General features: G+C 47.0%; 1 protein-coding gene across 5 annotated transcripts in view; it reads left to right on the forward strand.

Moving 5' to 3' along the window:
- The window catches only part of LOC130392307 (protein MTSS 1-like), a 64,922-nt gene extending 49,673 nt beyond the window's left edge, over window positions 1-15,249 (forward strand). Inside the window, exons 7-16 of one of the 5 annotated variants that reach the window (XM_056602799.1) lie at window positions 55-212; window positions 517-624; window positions 766-863; window positions 3,193-3,505; window positions 5,431-5,556; window positions 6,118-6,387; window positions 7,012-7,248; window positions 7,738-7,897; window positions 8,743-9,093; window positions 10,222-15,249. In XM_056602799.1, the coding sequence (XP_056458774.1) occupies window positions 55-212; window positions 517-624; window positions 766-863; window positions 3,193-3,505; window positions 5,431-5,556; window positions 6,118-6,387; window positions 7,012-7,248; window positions 7,738-7,897; window positions 8,743-9,093; window positions 10,222-10,799 (2,399 nt within the window). In that variant the 3' untranslated portion in view covers window positions 10,800-15,249. The remainder of the gene's footprint in view (window positions 1-54; window positions 213-516; window positions 625-765; window positions 864-3,192; window positions 3,506-5,430; window positions 5,557-6,117; window positions 6,388-7,011; window positions 7,249-7,737; window positions 7,898-8,742; window positions 9,094-10,221) is intronic. The other 4 variants (XM_056602801.1, XM_056602802.1, XM_056602804.1 and 1 more) reach the window with 4 other exon arrangements.
- The last annotated feature ends 3,982 nt before the right edge of the window (window positions 15,250-19,231 follow it).

The following is a 19,231-nucleotide window of genomic DNA, read 5'->3' on the forward strand; positions in this document are numbered from 1 at the left end:
GTCTCTGTCTCTGTCTCTGTGTGTCTGTCTGTCTCTCTGTCTCTCTGTCTCCAGGCCGCGGTGACTTCCAGCCCCAGCTGGACAGCGCCATGCAGGATGTGAGCGATAAGTACATCCTGCTGGAGGAGACGGAGAAGCAGGCCCTGAGGAGGGCCCTGATCGAGGAGCGCCAGCGCTTCTGCTGCTTCGTGGCCATGCTGCGACCCGTGGTGGTGAGTGGGGCCCTATTAACACTGTACAAAGGTCTACCACACACAGACACCTTTCTCTCTCTGTGTGTGTGTGTGTGGGGGAGTATAGGTTAAATCCTGAGTGTGGGTGTGTGTGAATATGTATCTGCTTAGATTTTATGATTCCATTTCTGATGAATCTAAAATCCCTCCTCATTGTGTGTGTGTGTGTGTGTGTGTGTGTGTGTGTGTGTGTGTGTGTGTGTGTGTGTGTGTGTGTGTGTGTGTGTGTGTGTGTGTGTGTGTGTGTGTGTGTGTGTGTGTGTGTGTGTGTGTGTGTCTGAAGGACGAGGAGATCTCCATGCTCGGAGAGGTCACTCACCTCCAGACCATCTCTGATGACCTCAAGGCCTTGACCTCTGACCCCCACACCCTCCCCCCGGCCAGCGAGCAGGTGAGAGGCCTCGAGTCCCGGCGGAGGGCATATGACTGTGACACATATGTCATGTCATCAACCCTACCGCCGTAAAGTAAAAGGTACTTTTAAAGCAACGGTGTGACGATGACATGTGACATAAATGTCTCTCCATTCCAGGTCATAATGGACCTGAAGGGCTCGGACTATCATTGGTCCTTCCAGACTCCGCCCTCTTCCCCAAATGCCACCATGTCAAGGAAGTCAAGCATGTGCAGGTAGGCCCCCCCCCCCCCCCCCCATCGCCAGATCCTCCCATCACACCCTATCAGAGACCACCGTAGGGTCGCCACCAGAATAAATCTCTGCCTGCCATTTTACATTTACGTTTAGGGCATTTAGCAGACCCTTTATCCAAAATGACTTACAACGGTTCATACACACGTTCAAACACTGACGGCGGTCTCAGCCACGCAGGGCGACAGCCAGCCCGTCGGGAGCAGTCAGTGTGAGGCGTCCTGCTCAGGGACACCTCGACCCTCAGCTAGGTGGAGCCGGGGATCGAACTAGCGACCTTCCGGTTACGGATCCACCCGCTCTACCTTGTGAGCTAAGCCGGTCCCTTCTGCTTGACCAAATGGCTCAGAGTGTACCCATCCATAGGCAATCTGAATGCTGCTGATCAGCCTGCAGCATCTTTACCAATCTTTACCCTGCCAGGCACAACCTGTGCTCACGGTAAAGCATCAGTCACGACACTGTTACTTCTTCTCGGTGTCTGATTGCTAACTTGACGACAATCAGAAATTGACCCGCCCGTTTAATGAGACGAATAGCGGAGCCAGTGCCCCATTCGAGCTCCTCGGTGCTAAGAATGTGTCACATCATAAAGAGCGCTGTTATGTTTGGCCTCCGAGGCACGGCTGGGACGCAGGCCTGTTGGGAACCAATAACTACCCCGGCAGCTGTCGTGTGAATTATGAGCTATGAACGTACGAGGTAAATGTATCTCGACACAGCGTCCTAAAGTGATGCAGTGGGTCTCGACTGTAAAGTTATCTGTAAACGACTTTCATTTACGGTACGATCGTTTGCGAGGTTTAGCAAACCCACACTCCTAAAGTATTGAAGTAGTTTGAATTTGAAAGTAGTTGACCTAACAGGGAGGTTATGAATAATGTCAGCAAGGGTTCCATGACATAGTAAAAACACTATTTATAAATGGATGAAGTCACTGTTGCTTTGCCTCAGGCCAATAGGGATGGATGGAGAACTGCATGTTAAAGCCTTTCATCTTTATCGGCCTTGTATGTGTCTGCCCCCCGGTGGCCAATATGAGTCAATGCGGTCCTAAAATACGTTATGGCTCCTGCATACCACTGTCTACTATTTGAATCGCCATATAAATTAACATGACAGGCTATACAAGTTATATTTGTGAATTTCTTCTAGAGACTTTGACCCACATTGACCGAGGCTATACAGACCTTTTGACGTGCACACAGAAACATTATGCAACATGGGCTGGTTTACCACATTCCAGACCATAATAACCCCTAGTAATGTGCAGGCTGTTCATCCATCAATTTGTTTTGCTTTTCATCTGTCCTTGTTGTTTGAAATTGATTTCTTCATCGTGATTGTAATTGTAGTGTATGGAGATAGATTTGTGTCTTTTAAGTGGTTCTAAAAACCTTTTACATTGCAAACAAAAATACTTATTCTGAAAGCAAAATCATTACTTGTAAGGTTCTAGCAGACCATCATATAACACTTGATTGTCTGTTAAAACCTGAAAAGCTCATTTTTTACTTAAGATGCAAAAAGGTTTTGCACTAAATTCCCTGCCATGTACTGGCATAGTAGTGAACACACAATAATTAACTAGTCATAGTAATTAATATCACATCTTTTTCACCTGTGAAAGCTAAACACAGTGCAGGTTTTAAGTGCTGGTATGCTTTCTGTGTCAGTGCCATTATTTCGTCTTGTCATGGTTTTATTTAATTTGACTGGGTTGGTCTCTGGGCCACTGCTTGCCGCTGCATCTTGGTGTGCTGTTTTAATTGTTTCCCCTCCCCCTCCCCCTTGTCACAACCCCCCCCCCCACCCGACCCATACACACACACACTCCTTCCTTAATCCTCTCATTGTCGTCTCCTGACAATTCACTCCCTGCTCCTCGTCTCCCCCCCCCCTTACAACACCCCCCTCCTCTCCTCCTCTTCCTCTCCCCCTCCCCACCCCTTTACACCACCCTTCTCTCCTCTTCTCCCTCTGCCCCCCCTCCTCCTCCCTCCTCCTCCCACCTCCTCCCTCCTCCCACCTCCCCTCCTCCACCTCCGCCTCTCCTCCTCCCTCCTCTCCTCCTCCCACCTCCTCCTCCACCTCCGCCTCTCCTCCTCCTCCCACCTCCTTTCCTCCTCCCACCTCCTCCTCCACCTCCGCCTCTCCTTCTCCTCCCACCTCCCCCTCTCCTCCCACCTCCTCCTCCCCCTCTCCTCCTCCTCCTCCTCCCGCCTCCTCTCCTCCTCCCACCTCCTCCACCTCCCCCTCTCCTCCTCCTCCCGCCTCCTCTCCTCCTCCCACCTCCTCTGCGCTTGGCAGTAGTAGTCTGAACAGCGTTAACAGTACTGACTCCAGGGGCTCCAGCAGCGGCTCTCACTCTCATTCTCCTTCCTCCTCCTCCTCCTCCTCTTCCTCCACCTCCTCCTCCCACAACCTGCTCCACAACAACCACCACACCAACAACAACAACCACCACCACCACCACCACCACCGCTACCGCAGCTCCACGCTGCCCCTTCAGGCCCCGCCCCGCCTCTCCAGCATCTCCTCCCACGACTCGGGCTTCACCTCCTCCTCCCACGACCAGTACGCCCCGTCCAAGTCACCCTCGCCCATGCTGGCCGAAGCCAAGGTAAGCCGCGGCGCCCGGTTGTGGGGTTGGGTTTGTTTCTGTGTGGACGGTGTCCTTGGTCTATAAATGGTGTTTTCTTCGCCGGTTGGTATCTACAAAAACGGTTTTCTTAGTTGGTGCGATGAGCTTGAGTCGCTTGGTTCTCTCAATGAGCTTGACAATGTGTAATTGTAATCTTGATGCTCTTAGCATTAAGATTACATTGTGCAGACGCTTTTATCCAAAACGACTTAATAAGTCAGAGGAAAGAGAAACCATATTCCGCTGTCGGTACAGTAAGGCTAATAATCGTTAGGTTAACACATACCCCGTATGCAACAAAGATATCTAGGATAAGATGCTACTCAATGCTTCGCACTATTTTTTAGTGCAAGACATACAGATTTACAGATGTGATCTGGACTCTGATAGAGGTTCTCTGAAACTGCGCCGGTCGTGAAGGAGTCTCCGTGAAGATTTACAGAAAACAATCTAGTTTGTTTTCCCCAAAACCCCCCCACCCCAGCCCCTTAAAAGAGAGCGTGGGACTCCAACCCGTTGTGATAAACTATCCAGTGCCTGGTTCCCACACACCGAAATCGCTGGCACGGCCACGGAAAGGCCCGGCCTCCTGGACAGTAGTTAAAGAGCTCGGGATCCTAGTGAAGTCATTTCCCTGTTTTGATTATAGCGTAAACGTAAGAGGAAATGAGCCTTTGCGCCGTGGCTCCACCGGCGTCCCAGTGAGATCCAGGTCAAGTCAAACCGCGTCATTTAGGAGTCAGTCACCGTGACAGTCCTGCGGTCCGCCTCAGCCTTCCAGAGGACTCCAAAACCACCCCGTCCTATGGAAGGCTGAGGCCGCCCGCCGGATCTATGGCAGTCAGAAATTAAACGTCTTCAGCCGCACACCCATCAGGACGGCTCATCGGACGATCGCGGTCGCATTCCGCCTGTCAGCCGGCACTCATTAGCAATCACCTCTGACTGCCCCGGCCTCTCAGTGTGTGTGGAGGGGGGGGGGGGGGGGGGGCACGGCTGCACTCCGAGCTGTGGTTCATGGCCCCCGAGTGCCAAGTCTCTGCAGGCACTCACCAGCCAAGCGGGGCAGATGTTTTACTGACACCGCCGGGGTATAGAAATATGCTCTGATGCCCCCACGCTAATGGGTTTGAGGTGGAAGGAGGAGGGCTTGGCCCCTGCCATGCGGGGCCAACCTCCTGCTCACTGGCTGCGCGACGGCCGGGGAAAGACCCTGGGAATGTGCCCGCCAAGCTGCCCCGACGCTCAGCGCAGTTATAGCCGCTGAGGTTTGCACCGGGGCCAGAAACAACCGGGGCCCTCCTCCTCCTTGGGTTTGTAGGCCAAGGAAAGCACTGCCAAGAGCCCAGAGAACCCCCCCCCCCCCCGCCAGAGGGGAGAGCAAGGCAGACCGCGCAGGCGTCTGATGGAGTGCTGCATGGAGGTGTATCTCTCCCTAAAATCAGAGGCTGATTTTTTTTTTGCCCACGCCTCCTCTGGGAGCTGCTCAAACTCGTAGCCGACCACTCGTCTTTGTTTTGCCCCCCCCCCCACCCCCCCCCCCCCCCCCCCCCTTTCTCTCTGCTGTGTCGTTCTCCCTCGGCGGGGCTTGAGTTGACACTGCTGCGACAGACAGTGAGAAGCTGCTTCCTCTGCTCCTCCTTCTAACAACTGGCTCCTGTCTGTGTTATTAACCCCCCCTCCCACCTCTCTCTCTTTCTCTCTACCCCCCCCCCCCCCCCCATCGCCCCCACTTTATCACCTCTCTCGCTATCGTCACTCCCCATTCCCACTTTCTCTTGCTCTCTCTCTCTCTCGCTCTCTTTTCCCCCATCTTCCTCCCTCCCTGACTCTTGCTCCCTCTCTCTCTACCACCCACCCTCCCTGGCTCCTGCTCGCTCTGCCCCCCCCCCCCCCCTCTCCAGTCCTGTCCCAGTTCCAGCTCCTCTGAGGCGTCTGAGGCCCCTCTGCCTCATGGCGACTGCGGCGGCTCTCCGTCCTCTGCTACTGCTTCTGCCCACGCTGCCGTGCCTCCGCACACTCCCGACAAGGTGACACATCCCCCATCCCCCCCACCCGCACTCTGACGATCCCCTCCCCCCCACACCTCCTGTTTAACCCCCCCCCCCCCCCCACACTCGACGGCTCGCTGTGTAACCATCCCTCTGAGTTACGGCCTCGCTTCTTCCTTTCAAAGTAAGAGCGTGGCGTCGGTGCTCTCTCTCACTGTCTGTGTGAAGAGAGCGGAGCTTCAGGGGGGTTCACAGGGTTTTGCTCTCCGTTCAGGTCATTCATTCATGTTTTGGTCATTATTTTGTTTGTTTGTTGTCTGTGGTTGTTGTGTTTATTATTCAGAGAATGGGGAAATTCACGTGGATTCCTTATTCGTTATATGATTTGAATTTTTTCATCCGAAAAAATTCTTTAATTATGATTTTGCGCCATTACTTTGTGTTTTTTTTGTATCCTCGTTGTTCCTTCATTTCATTAACTTTCATTTCCCATTTTGTTTTTTCCTTTGCGCCCTGAACGCTCCTTATACCCTCATCCTCCTCCCACCCCATCCTCCCTCCCCCCCCCCCCGACACACACACACCACCACCCCCTTCCAGCTGACCAACGGATTCGACCACTACGCCCCGGGGGCCGCAGACTCCCCCTACCTGGCCGGCAGGACGGGGAGTCTGGGCTCCTCCAGCGGGGCCTTCCCCCTCCTGCCCCCCTCCCCGTCCACCTCCTCCACCTCCTCCGCCTCCTCCTCCACCACCACCTGCCCCTCACGGTCGTGGCTGCGGCCCACCTCGGCCCTGCTCCCAGACTTCCCCAGCTATTGCACCCTGAGCTCCAGCATGCTGCCGTCGTCCAGGGTGCCCAGCTGGAAGGTCGGTCCGCCACGTCCTCCTCGTCCACCCTTATGTTCCAGGGGCTTCCCCCCCCCGGGGCCTTAGCCTGTTACCGTTAACGACAGCTGTACTGCAGCGGTATTGAGAGCTTAGTTAAAAGAGAAGCCGGATGCTCAGGTCTGAAGGCTGCTAGCTAGTTTTCACTCCGCAGTCATTTACACCAATCAGAATCAGCGATAGCAAAACCTCTAGATCAGTGGATCTGTCTTTTCCTACTAGTTTACCCCCTCTAAGATATTTTTTCAGCTGAGTACCCCCTTCACCGGTATCAAACGTTTTTTTGAGAAAATAAAAAAAATGAACATAAATAATATGTGCGGTCAATTTGGCAGTGTACATGGGCCTCTGCTTCATGTAACTGTGGGCTAATTCCTCCACAAAAGAAGCACAACGCCAGGGAGCTACTGAAACTAACAAAGTGTTTCTGGATGCGCTTTTCTTTTACACGGATTCTCCTTGTTTTTAGATTTACGTTTAGGCCAAAAGTACCCCTTGGGGTACGCGTACCCCCATTTGAGTACCACTGCTCTAGTGTAGCCCGGAAACAGAAGGGCCCGCCAGCAGCAGGAGAGTCTACTAATCTGTGTGTGTGTGTGTGTGTAGGACTGGGCCAAGCCGGGCCCCTACGACCAGCCCATGGTCAACACGCTGCGGCGGAGGAAGGACAAGGACCACCCCCTGGGGCCGGTCGACCAAAACGCCGAGGGCCAGCGGACCAGCGCGCCGGCCACGCCCGTTTCGGCCCCGCCCACCTCAGCGCCCGCGGTCGGCATGGCGCCCGGCTACCCCCTGGACGCAGCGGAGGAGCTGGGCTGCGGGCCCCTGGGCTCCTGTCCTCAGGTGGGCGGATAGAGCAGGGCTATTCAAGGACAGATTCAGTTGGGCCAGACATTTTTTCAGCAGCAAGTAATGACACACAAAATAATATATTGGAAAACTTTTATTAATTATCGGAAAGTACATCTTTGGTAAAAATCGGACCTAGGTGCAATAGTGTTTTTAGGGGATAACCTTTTAAGAACCAAAGTTAGTTAACATTAGTATTTGTTGATTCTCAACCTCATCAGCCGCTTGTTGAGTTGAGTTGATTCGAGCAAAGCAACATTTAGGCGTATGCTGATATGATTCAGCCATTGATTGGGTCATACACGTGCAAAATAATTCTTCATCTACTGTCATTGTCTAGTGTCACTAAATCGTACACACTGTATCTTTCAATGGTACGCCAATTCCTCCGCTAAATCGTCCGTATAATAGTGGAACTGTATCCTGAGGCCAGTGCAGATTCCCGTCAACGGTGTGTAACGCGTGTCTCCCTGCGTCCTCCAGGCGGGGGCGCTAGAGGCCCACGACGAGCTGGCCCTGGCCCTGTCCCGAGGCCTCCAGCTGGACGCCCAGAGATCCAGCAGGGACTCCATGCAGTGCTCCAGTGGGTACAGCACCCAGTCCACCACACCCTGCTGCTCAGAGGACACCATCCCCTCGCAAGGTAGTCGCACGCACGCACACAAGCAAACACACACACACACCACCTTGAGTGAATTGGAGAATGTTACTAACGTAACCGATCCTGGGCCTGATTCCCACACTGGAACCCTGGCTCCGACAAAGGCGGGCTTCATGTCAATAGGTCATGATTAAGCCAAAGCACCATGCTATCCATCGTCATGTTTGACGCCAAGCACTAGACACGTGAGGTCCTCCTGAGTCCGTGCAGTCCGTACTGAGCCCTAATCGTTCCCAATACACTCGTTCCCTATTCCCTATATAGTGTACATGATTTAGTGTACTATATAGGGAATAGGGAACGAGAATTCGGACACTACGCTGAACATTTCTAAACGTCATTTGCGTCAGTAAATGCGCCGGGTATTTGTGTGACGCAGACAGATGCGCCCACATCATGTAAACATACCAGGCACTCACGAGGAAAGCTGGAGGTTGTATTGATGTTGAATGTTACATTTCCTTGTTCAAGTATTTTTTTAATTAATTTTGAATGTTAAATATTCTATGTTAAATCCCAAATAAATTGTTGACATTTCTATACGAAAGCCGGAGACTCCATCATTAAATGTATTAGTTTTCGCGGTTATTCAGCTTCTTCTTCTCCTCCGGAAAAACATGACCGCATTGCATTGTGGTATACGGGAGTAACATGTAGGGAACATCGTATGTTTTTAAGTCCACTTTATAGTGCCCTATATAGTGGACCACTGAGAATTCGAACACCCTACAAAATGGCGTGCACCCTATTTAGTGCACTACGTCCATGATAGGGAACGATTTCGAACACAGCTACTGACGCCTCTCGTTAATGCGCCCCACCCGCAGTGTCCGACTACGACTACTTCTCCATGGCCGGCGACCAAGAGCCGGAGGCCCAGCAGCAACCGGACTTCGACAAGTCCTCTACCATTCCCCGCAACAGCGAGATCAGCCAGTCCTACCGCCGCATGTTCCAGGCCAAGAGGCCCGCCTCCACGGCCGGCCTGCCCAGCACGCAGGCCCCCTACCCCGCCGGACAGCCCATGTACCCCGGGGGGCCCTACCCCGCCGCGGCCGGGCTGCCCAGCCCCCAGGCCCCCTACCCCTCCGGACAGCCCATGTACCCCGGTGGGCCCTACCCCTCCACGCCAGTCCACAGCACCGCCGCCGCCGGGGGCTACCCCCCCACTCCGACAGGTGACTTCCTCACTGACGTCGTTTCGCTTTAACATGAGTAGATCAGTGAGGTCGTATAACTGTTGATTCGCAGGGTCATTAAGGCACTCCTGGGAACTTGGTGGACATATTGTTGAGACAAAAGCAGTGGTTTCTAAGACTTCAATGAAAATAACTGCACCGTTTTCAGTGATTTGCGTTTCAGTTATAAAACATGAATGCAGTCACGATGTAAAGTCCACACGCTCATTTACATGGAAGGTTTGCGACGAAAACATAAACTCGTAAAGATATAAACATTTGCCTTACTTCATAACGGACTAAACGGGACGACCGTATTCCGCAACGTGCCCCTAGTCCATCCTAACCTTATCAGAGCAAGCAGAAGAAGCGGGAAACTAGGGATCGACGATACAGATTTTTTAGGACCGATACCGATTTTATTTTCATCAGCCTTAGCCAATAACCGATACGCCGATACCGATATTCTTGAGCCGATATTTGGAGCCGATAATACCCTGGAAATTCTCGAGTTCTCGCAAGAGCACAATTTGAATTTGCTCAGCGAGTCCTTCTGGGTACGAGCAATATACTGTATATTCTTGGCCTCCCCTGGCCCAGAACATTAATCAATCACATCGATGTATCAATATAGGAGGGCCAAAAGCGTTGTTGTTTTACCGTTTTTCTATTGGTTAGCTCCACTGGTCTGGATACGTCACCCCTTGTATTCTTCTGATTGGTCATAGTGTTAATCCAATGTTTGTTATCCAGTGATATTTTCAAACGCATGCTTGGTGCCGCCCCTCGAGTTGGGCCATTTTCATTACGCGTTGCCAGACCCTACAGCTTTCTAGATGTGGGTCTGGATTTCCAGGCTTAGCCTCCCTCAATTTACATCCTCAAAATGACACAATGATGATAACAAATGTTACAATGTGTCAATTAAAAAAAAATGAACATTTATTGAACTGTCTGTAAATCACGTAAAAAAAAAAATATATATATATATATATATATATCGGCCGATACGATACACGTAAAAAACGCAAATATCGGTCTATCACTTCAGGAAACGGCTGTATTACTTTTGCGTGGTTCTTACCCTGATGTTCTTACCTCTGCGTTTGGTTCCCTGTCGTACCCCAGCCTCCTGCTACTCCAGCCAGGGGTACTCCGGCCCCTCCTCCTACGGCGGCTCGTACTCGGCGAGCCAGGGCCCGCAGATCATCACGCCGGGGACCGCCACCATCCGCCGCACGCCCTCCACCAAGCCGGCCGTGCGGCGCTGCGGCTCTGTCCCCGGCACGGGGCCCATCCACATCCGGACCCCCATGGTCCCCGCGCTGATCCCCACCGTGCCCGACCTGCCCCGCCTCAGCCCCGGCAGGGGCGGCGGGGAGGAGGCGGCGGCGGCGGCGGTGGCGGCGCAGGCGAGCGGCGAGCGAGGGGAGGAGAGCTCTCTGTCCCCCCCGGGCCGTGGCCGGGAGGGGCTGCCCGTGGCCTGCTGGAGCGGCCAGGCCGCCACCAACCCCCCGTCCTACGTCAGCCTGGGCTCCCCGCCCCCCGGAGGGCGGCCCGGCGAAGGCGCCCGGGAGGAGTGGGATGGGGAGGAGCTGATGGAGGGAGGGGCGGAGGAGGGGGGCAGCATGCTGGCGGCCATCCGCAAGGGGGTTAAGCTGAAGAGGACCCCCACCGACGACCGCTCGGCGCCGCGCATGGCGTGATCAGTCGCCCATCACGGCGACGGCGAGGGAAGAATATATGTTATATATATATATAACCATGATGTGACGGTCGAGAAGATACGTCCACGCCAACACCGTTCCGCCGTTGTAACTACGGTGGTTCTGAAAACGGAGAGGATTGAAACGTACACTAGAGTATAAAGGGCTTCCAGAGGCTTCCACGCGGTACACCTTGCCTTTCTTTTGCACCACCTAGCATGTTCCGCTATAGCTGGCAGCCGTCGCGCCAGAGTGTTCGCTATCAGGTATTGTCGTTTAGAATACGATGCTTTGAAACTGTTCCAAGTGTCTAGTCAAGTATTTTGTCACGCTTGTTTCGGGCTGAATGCGGATTCGTCCTCAGCCGACCTCATTGAAGGGGTACATTCAGGGGCATCTTGACTCTGGTCGCGTTAACCAGGGATAACTGACTGCTGGTCATCAGCTGTATGGCATCCCCGTTGGATAATACTCAACGCCGGTTTCAGTCTGAACACCTGTAGACGTGCTGAACCAGTAGACACTTTGAATAGCTGTTCCCTACGAGACCTACCAACCCTGAACATCTGCAAGCGGCAATGACAGAAAATGGACGACACATGTTGGACGTTGTTTGGTGTGAATGCATTCGATTCAGTAAGAACGAACGCCGGATGGATGTGCAGCCTCAGCCAATGCCTCGTCGGTCTACATGTTGAGTTTAGCTGCATTTCTGTCTCCCAATGTCATTTATAGGGCCTTTTGTTTTTCCCATGTACTTTTTTCATAATGCCAAATTGTCTTTGTTTGGAAATAGTAAAGTCACTATAACAAGTGACTTCATACACTGTGGTTCTTGTTAGTTTACTCTTGTTCCACTCTACAGCAGTCACATTAGTTTTGTGAACTGCCCTTTATGCTTTCTCTATATAACCCCGCTGGTTATGAAGCTATAAAGGAAAATGAATCTAGATTGTGTACATTTCCAAATAAAAATAGCCTTTTGCCGTTACAAAATATATATTATCTTTGATTTATAAATGTAATTAAAACCAGATAGGACGTTTAAGATTGATATTGTGCTTGGCATGTTAATGTTGCGACGTGTTGAAATGTTAATCTGAGTTATATTCTGCAAAAAAAAAAATCATATGTTTATGATATCCAATATGTTGAACATGTCCATCATATGTAAACCATTGTTGCTTTTTGTTTGTCGTTGGCATTGTGTTTTCGTTTCATTGCCGTTTTATTTGCTCTCAACTTCAATCTAGATTCAAGGGCTGTTGATTAAAGTAATTGATAGTCAATTGTACTTTCTTAATAACAAAATTGTTCTTTGGAGACCTAATACCTTCATTGAACTGCCGCATTAAATTAGAGCAGGTAAAAAAAGCTGTTGCAACGAGGAATAGGTTTTGTTTTGTTTTTTGCTCCGTTTAGTGTTTATGTTCTTTGTATTATTGGAGCACTATAAGACCATGCAGATCTATAACTAATGTAAAAAAGTGTAAATATTACTTAAGAAAATCATCAGTAAATAAGATTCGGTCAATAGTCCATGACCTCACACAATGTTTTTGTTTTATTTATTTACCCCACATCCCCCTCACTCTTAAGCTACTCTCTTCTCCGCTCTCTCCTGTATTTTGGTTTCTGTTATCTGTATACTCTTCGGAAGAACAGAAAGAAGTGCATTGCAAAATATATTATAGTCCAAAGTGTCCCAACATCTGTCTCCTATATCTCTGAACTGATGAGAAATATCTTCTGTTTCAGGATTATTTTTTTTGTTTGCATGCAAAGCAGGACCACACAACTTTACTGACAAAGTTCTACCATAAGGTAGTGCAGGTACATCGTCCAACGGCTATGAAATCGCCTAATTTTCCATGGTTAGCTCTATGGGATGAAATTTGCATGATCTCAAATTACCTTCTGTCTGATTTTATTAATTGTTCTTTCTAGCAGATGCGAGGGAACCACTTTGCCACTAGGGGGCAGTAGTGATATATGCAACTGATTGGTTACGTTATTAGCTTTAGCACTCTTTAATTGGCATGGTACTGTGCTATCGAAATTAATTATGAATTGCTTGACCTTAAATCTTCCCGGCATCCAACATTTCAGTTTTTTATGTTCATGATGCACGTAGCATACGAGTTGAGGGTTTGGTTTTCTGTTCATTCTTTGTTTTCACATTGAAGTTTGTCTCACCGTTATGTTTTCTACTTGTTTTATGTAAATCAGTAGCCGACAGGGTCCCCCAAAATATACGGCACTATAATTAAATTGATATTTAAGTTTAAGACTGATATAATTAGATTGTTATAATTCATATTGTACATTTTAGTTTCTATAGTGCATCTGATGGAGGTGCATATTCACAGGGGTGCAAATATCCCAAATGCGCAATCATGAGAATTTAGCATGTTCCCAAATTGCGCTGTTCGATTAAATTGTGTGAATACAAAAAACAATGCTAAATCTGATATAGAAGCACATACCATATATATAGATATAAATGTATATGTATATATTGATGTATACGTGTATATGTGTATATTTATGTTTATATGTGTGTATGTATGTATGTGTATATATGTATATGTGTATACGTATATATGTACACACTTTCAGAATTGCCAAATGACAGTATAACCAAGGAATACAAAGCCTATAGTTTATGCAAGTTTATCAGTAAAGCCGATTTCTAGTTGGCCAATGGTAGTTTATATAGAACAGTTGGACTCTTTCGCTCTATTTCTTCGTCAAGTTCCAAGGGATACGATGTGATGTGTTTTGATGAGTTAAAAGGATTGGGCTTTCTCTTTAGTTTTTTGTTTAATGACTGCTTAAATGATCTAATTAAAAAAAACAATATGTTCACTCAGACTTTTTCATAAATCAAACGCAGCCATCGACATCAACCGCTTGCCAGACAGATCTCCACGAACCCACCCAATGTGACATTTATTTAATATATTAGTGATTTGAATGCAGGCATTCTTTTGTGCCTTAATTTATTTTTGAGGCACTTATAACTAATATTGAAGAATTGTATATCTTTAATATAATTACAGCATAGTCTTTATATATTTAAGTCATATCATATATTTAATAGGATTTCTAATATCGTTTTCATACAATTCGATTTTCTGTGCACCTAGAAAATGCCTTCCGAAAGTATGCAGTATGTTCTGACCGCCAGAACTAAGTCTTCAGTATCTATATCATGTAGTGTTTTCTGCCGTTTCTTACAGCTGTATGCATGTTTGCCACTCTGAATAGTCTTTCACCTATTTTCTTGAGAGAACAGAACACCATAAAGGACAAACAGGTCTGTGTCCACTAGAGGACAGCAAAATTCTGTGAAAGTGCTCATCTGTATTCATTTATTCTCTGCCCTCATACAGGAACTGCAGGCAGGGTTGTTTAATTTTCGCTGTCTTTCTTCAGGAAATCTCCTGTCAATATGTAGGTACCAGATTACAGTGCAAAGTTCAAACCTCATGTCATGAGATCCCCCTATATGCTGTTTGGTATGGACATTGTTTCAGAGTCCTTCTGCACTGAGAGAGTTTGGAGAGCCGACGATGCTTGTATGACCTCCGGCAGGTAACACATTTTTACCGTTAAGTGCTTTACCTGTCCCTCTAAAACTGCCAAGCGTTGCACAGAGGAGCTAAATGGAGAGAACATCCAATTTTGGCATATTGGACCTATTTACCACTAGAGGGTTTCAGGATTGTCTGGCATATGTCTCTTCCTCTTTCTTTATGTCTTTGCGTGGTGGGTAGTGTGTTCTGCTTTAATATCTACATTACAACTCAGCCAAGATTATATCTACTCAATTTATTGGTTATTATCCAGGTGCTCACAAGATGTGTGTGTGTAGAGAGAGAGTGTAGAAACAGGCTACAATAACTCTGCCCTACCCCTTGAGGCATACATTTTCGTAGTTGATAATGATTATATTAGCTTATTTCTGTACTTATTCATCTAGTTATGTACAATAAACATAATCACAATAAAAAAAGGTTGATATATCTATTGATATATTTCCTCCAGCAGTTTTCATTTTCAGTGTTTTATCTTAACATTAAATGCACAATTCTAACTCTACTCCATCTCCCAGAATCCTTCAGACCCAAATCACATACTACCTCTGTTGGTTCCCAACTCAAATTGACAGTTTTTAATTGGTAACGAGAAATGTAACAGGAGTAAGAAACGATCTCAACCTAATTTTCCCATTCATTATTTGATGGTCACCCGTGTTGGCCCATAAGGCTCTTTCATGTGACCACTCAGATGTCGTTTAGAGAAGAAAACACAGTCACCTCGGCCGGCCTGGAGGTCTACGGGGCCCACTATACCGGCCAATGTGTCCCATCATCCAGCCTGGCAACCAGACAAATCTGCTAGCTTAGCCCCACTCCCCAGAGGTTTAGCACAAAAGTATGTGTCTGATACAAAAGTATACAAAATGATACATTAACAAATAATTGGTAATTATTATTATTAGGGTAGTCACCTATAGTTATTTCCATGTTTACTTATAGGCCTACTTCTTTCAGTAAGTTTTACAAATGATTGCTTTGAATGAGTTATAGTTGCCACTGTATGAGCTCACCTTGTCTCACATCCCCAGCAACATCAGTCATCAAACTAAGAGCCATGTGTTTTATGATATTAAGCTTTGGTGCAAAACAAAGAAAAATCTTTCTTCCAAGGCTTTTTCCGAGAGACCCCCCCTCCCCCCATTGTGGCCCTGGGTTCCCAGTCCCAATTTTCCCCACACACCCCTGCCCCACCCGTTCGGACTGACTCCAGCAGACCTGGCCCAGCTCAGGCCAATCACAGCCATTTATCTCATATGGGGCGGGGTTAATGACTGTACAGAGGAGTGTCCATGGGAGCCATGTCGATGCATTTTCATAAGCAACCTAGACGGCTGCTGCCGATGTGACCCTATTTTCATTGCTCTGATTGGTTCTAATTGTGTCCAAAGTAAATTTTGTTGTGTATTTTGATAACACCTCTTGGATTTTCAAAATGGACAGTTTCCAGACTTGGTCGCATCTGTCCATTGGTCTGGCGCTGTCAGGCTACCCTTCATCGGCTGTTTACCAAATAAAGGAAGGATGAAGTGTTACCCAAAGCAAAGGTGACTTTGTTTATCATGCTGCTACTTTCCTCTTCTATGGTGTAAGCCATGGGTCTTCAATTAAAATTGAACAAGGTCCAGTTACTAAAAATTCCTTCCAAGAAAGGTCCGAACCTACCACGTCCTAATAGCCTTCTTTTGTCAAATACAATCAACACGGCATATTACCTTATCATTTCAGATGTATTTATTTTCAATTTCCAAATAGCTTATTTTTTAACCATGAAAAACTAGTAAGACAAAGTAACGCATATTAACATTTCAAGTAAACAAAACAAAATGAACACAAAGTGCATTAGGCCTACATTTCAAGTAAGCAAAACAGGTATACCAGACCTACATTTCAAATAAAAACAAAAAGAGCATTAGGCCTTCACTTCAAGTAAGCAAAACAGTGTCTCAAGTGGTGTTAGACCCAACAGGTCCTCACAGATCTCTTTCTTGTCTTGATGAAACAATCACACATCAACCAAAAGCTGGGCATTATCTGTTACATCTGAAGACTAATCAATGGTTAAGGATGGGGCACTCTGAACAGCCGCATGAAGCTGTGACATTGCATCATATGATAACATTTCAGATTTTCTGGTTGTCTTTGCAGCTCACATTGGGATTTGCTTTATTTTTTCACACAATTCATCCCTTTGTTTACTTTCAAGTAACGTCTCGGCAGCGGCGTTCAAGCACTCCTTCACAACAGTCGTGTCACTGAAAGTTTTTTTATGTTGCCCCAAAAAACCATGCAATCTTAAGTGAGCATTAATTTGAACGTTGCTGGCCTGTAAATGAGTGTGTGAAGACACGCGTAGACCTCTCATACTGAGCACTCAGCTCGGATATTTTCCACGCTCTTACTTCTGGGGATACTTTTCCTAGAAGGATCTGTGTTTGGATTCGTAATGCCGCTTAATGTTCCCGCTTTTTGTCAGCGCCACGGTTTCAACACATATAAGACACAACAATGAACAAGTATTGGTCAGACCATTCATCTTTAAAGTGTCTGTTTTCGGGGTAAACTTTCCTTATTTTCGAGCAAGCCATTTTCTCATTCCAAATCGCTCTTCCGGTAAACAAAATATTTTATTGGCTATATTTTGAGTGACGCTATTACGCACAGGCCGTGACAGAAGGAGGGAGGGGGGGGAGTTTGGTGAGTGCATGATCTTCGCTCTGTGAAGATCATTGCTTTTTGCTGTTTTTATGCTGTACTACAGACTATTCTGCCTTTCAAATTGTATTTCAGTGAGAAATGATTTTACAAACATAATCATGCTTTGTATAGTGAAATCATAAAAAAAAAAAAAAAAAAACTTTTTTTATTTTTTTTATTATTATTTTAAATTGGTCATGGGTCCGGATAGGACCGTCACTTGGTCCGGATCCGGACCGCGGTCCGCCGTTTGGAGATGCTTGTAAGCAAACCATGCGAGTATGCTTAGGTTTGATCAATGTATCTCATGCTTCCAAAATAAATTAAAATAATTGAATTTTAATCAAGGAGCTGTTTTGGTTATTAATACTATGCAGAACACACAGAGAAATAATTCCAGTTTTGACTTGCAAAAATAACTGAAACGCTGGGAATTTATAATCAGTGAGGAAGTACAAGGTGTTAATACCATTTTGAGGTAAAAAGGAATGGCAACTCGATTGGGTTACAGATGGAGACGGAGCTGCTTTACTATAACTCATATACAAACAAAGCAACCTAAATAAAACACACGACTTCCGCTCAGCTGCGTCATCGCCCAGAGAGACTCCAGAGACTCTTGACAGTTGTCGTGAATTATGTCCTAAGCCTCTGCGTGTTTGCTCACCACATTATATGCTTTCCGAACCACTATACATTTTGATTAGGAGGGTTCCTAACTTACAGAAATTAACCGGTTGTATCCAAGTGGCAGCCATGATAAGAGCTGGTCAAATGCAAAGGAAAGGACCATCCTTTACGAAAGGAAATTAAATAGTGCCGTAACACAATTCCTTGTGGGAAACAAATAATCAACATTACCAACAATATTTTCTTGTCCTGCCATCAGCGGATTCAGCGCTGACCGTTTTTTTTCTTTCTTTCTTATTCTCTACAAACTTTGCCCCCACACCAGTTACAATTTTGTTCTCATAGACCTAGAGACTCCATTGCACTTTTAAAATGTTAATATTTGTTTGGAATTGTGCTCTACCATTATTATTATTATTTTTTTTATACCTTTTAAAATATAAATATATAAATATAGGTCTTCTTGACTTTCGTTGAGGCCTTCTAGAGCGTGATGACGTCACCGCACTCTAGCCAAAGTTGGCTGTAACAAAAGCTAGCAATGGTCATAATATTTGTTAATTCATTTACTTACTGAACAAATATGACAATAAAATAAATATTTATCTCTAGAAATGTTATAGAAACCCAATTGAATGCCGAATCTATATAACAACATAGCATTGTCCACTGAGAATGAATAATAAATGTCAGTCGTGCTGTTTGTTTTTAAAGACAGCATCATTCTTTTGTGTCATGAACACATACCTATAAAAAAGAATAGGCCAAAAAAAACAAAGGCATCTCAACATTTGAGACTGCTCAACATTTGAGGAGCGTAACTTGCATGCCACTATGGCACGCTAACCTCTCTTTCCGTGTGTCCTTGCCAAGAAAACCATCTTCAGAATTCCCTCCCTCCCTTTCTGTTGTGACTCATATGTGGAGGAAGTTACGATGTTATCGGAATGGCAAGTATATTGTAAACTGAGGAACTATGCCACTAAATTGAACAAAAAGAAGAAGAAATTGTATTATGAATCAAGGATAACCTGCATAAAACATGATGGAAGGAAGCTATGGAGCACCCTAAATGACATCATGGGCACAAAGAGCAGCCCGGCTCCATCTTTCATTGAAGAGGAAGGGTAGTTAAACCTATAGATATTGCCAATTATTTTAACGATTATTTGACCAGCAAAGTCTGTAAACTAAAAAGACATAGCCACAAGGGAGCAGGATCAAACACATAAGCTGCATTACCCCCACATAGCCACCAGGGAGCAGGATTGAACATATAAGCTGTAATTACTAAACATAGCCACAAGGGGAGCAGGACCAAACATACAAGTTGTAATAACTACTCCAGCCACAGATGGCAACATCTTTAGACAGACGAGGAAGCCGGAGCCAATACGTCACATAGGCCACGCCTACTTGATACAAACGCAGAGCGGGAGCCAGATGAGGTCAGAAACACATTGCAGCCCGATGGTAGCCCCGTTGCTAGAAGATAGCGACACA

Source organism: Gadus chalcogrammus, chromosome 11 (assembly GCF_026213295.1).
Source record: "Gadus chalcogrammus isolate NIFS_2021 chromosome 11, NIFS_Gcha_1.0, whole genome shotgun sequence".
Classification (NCBI taxonomy): Eukaryota; Metazoa; Chordata; class Actinopteri; order Gadiformes; family Gadidae; genus Gadus; species Gadus chalcogrammus.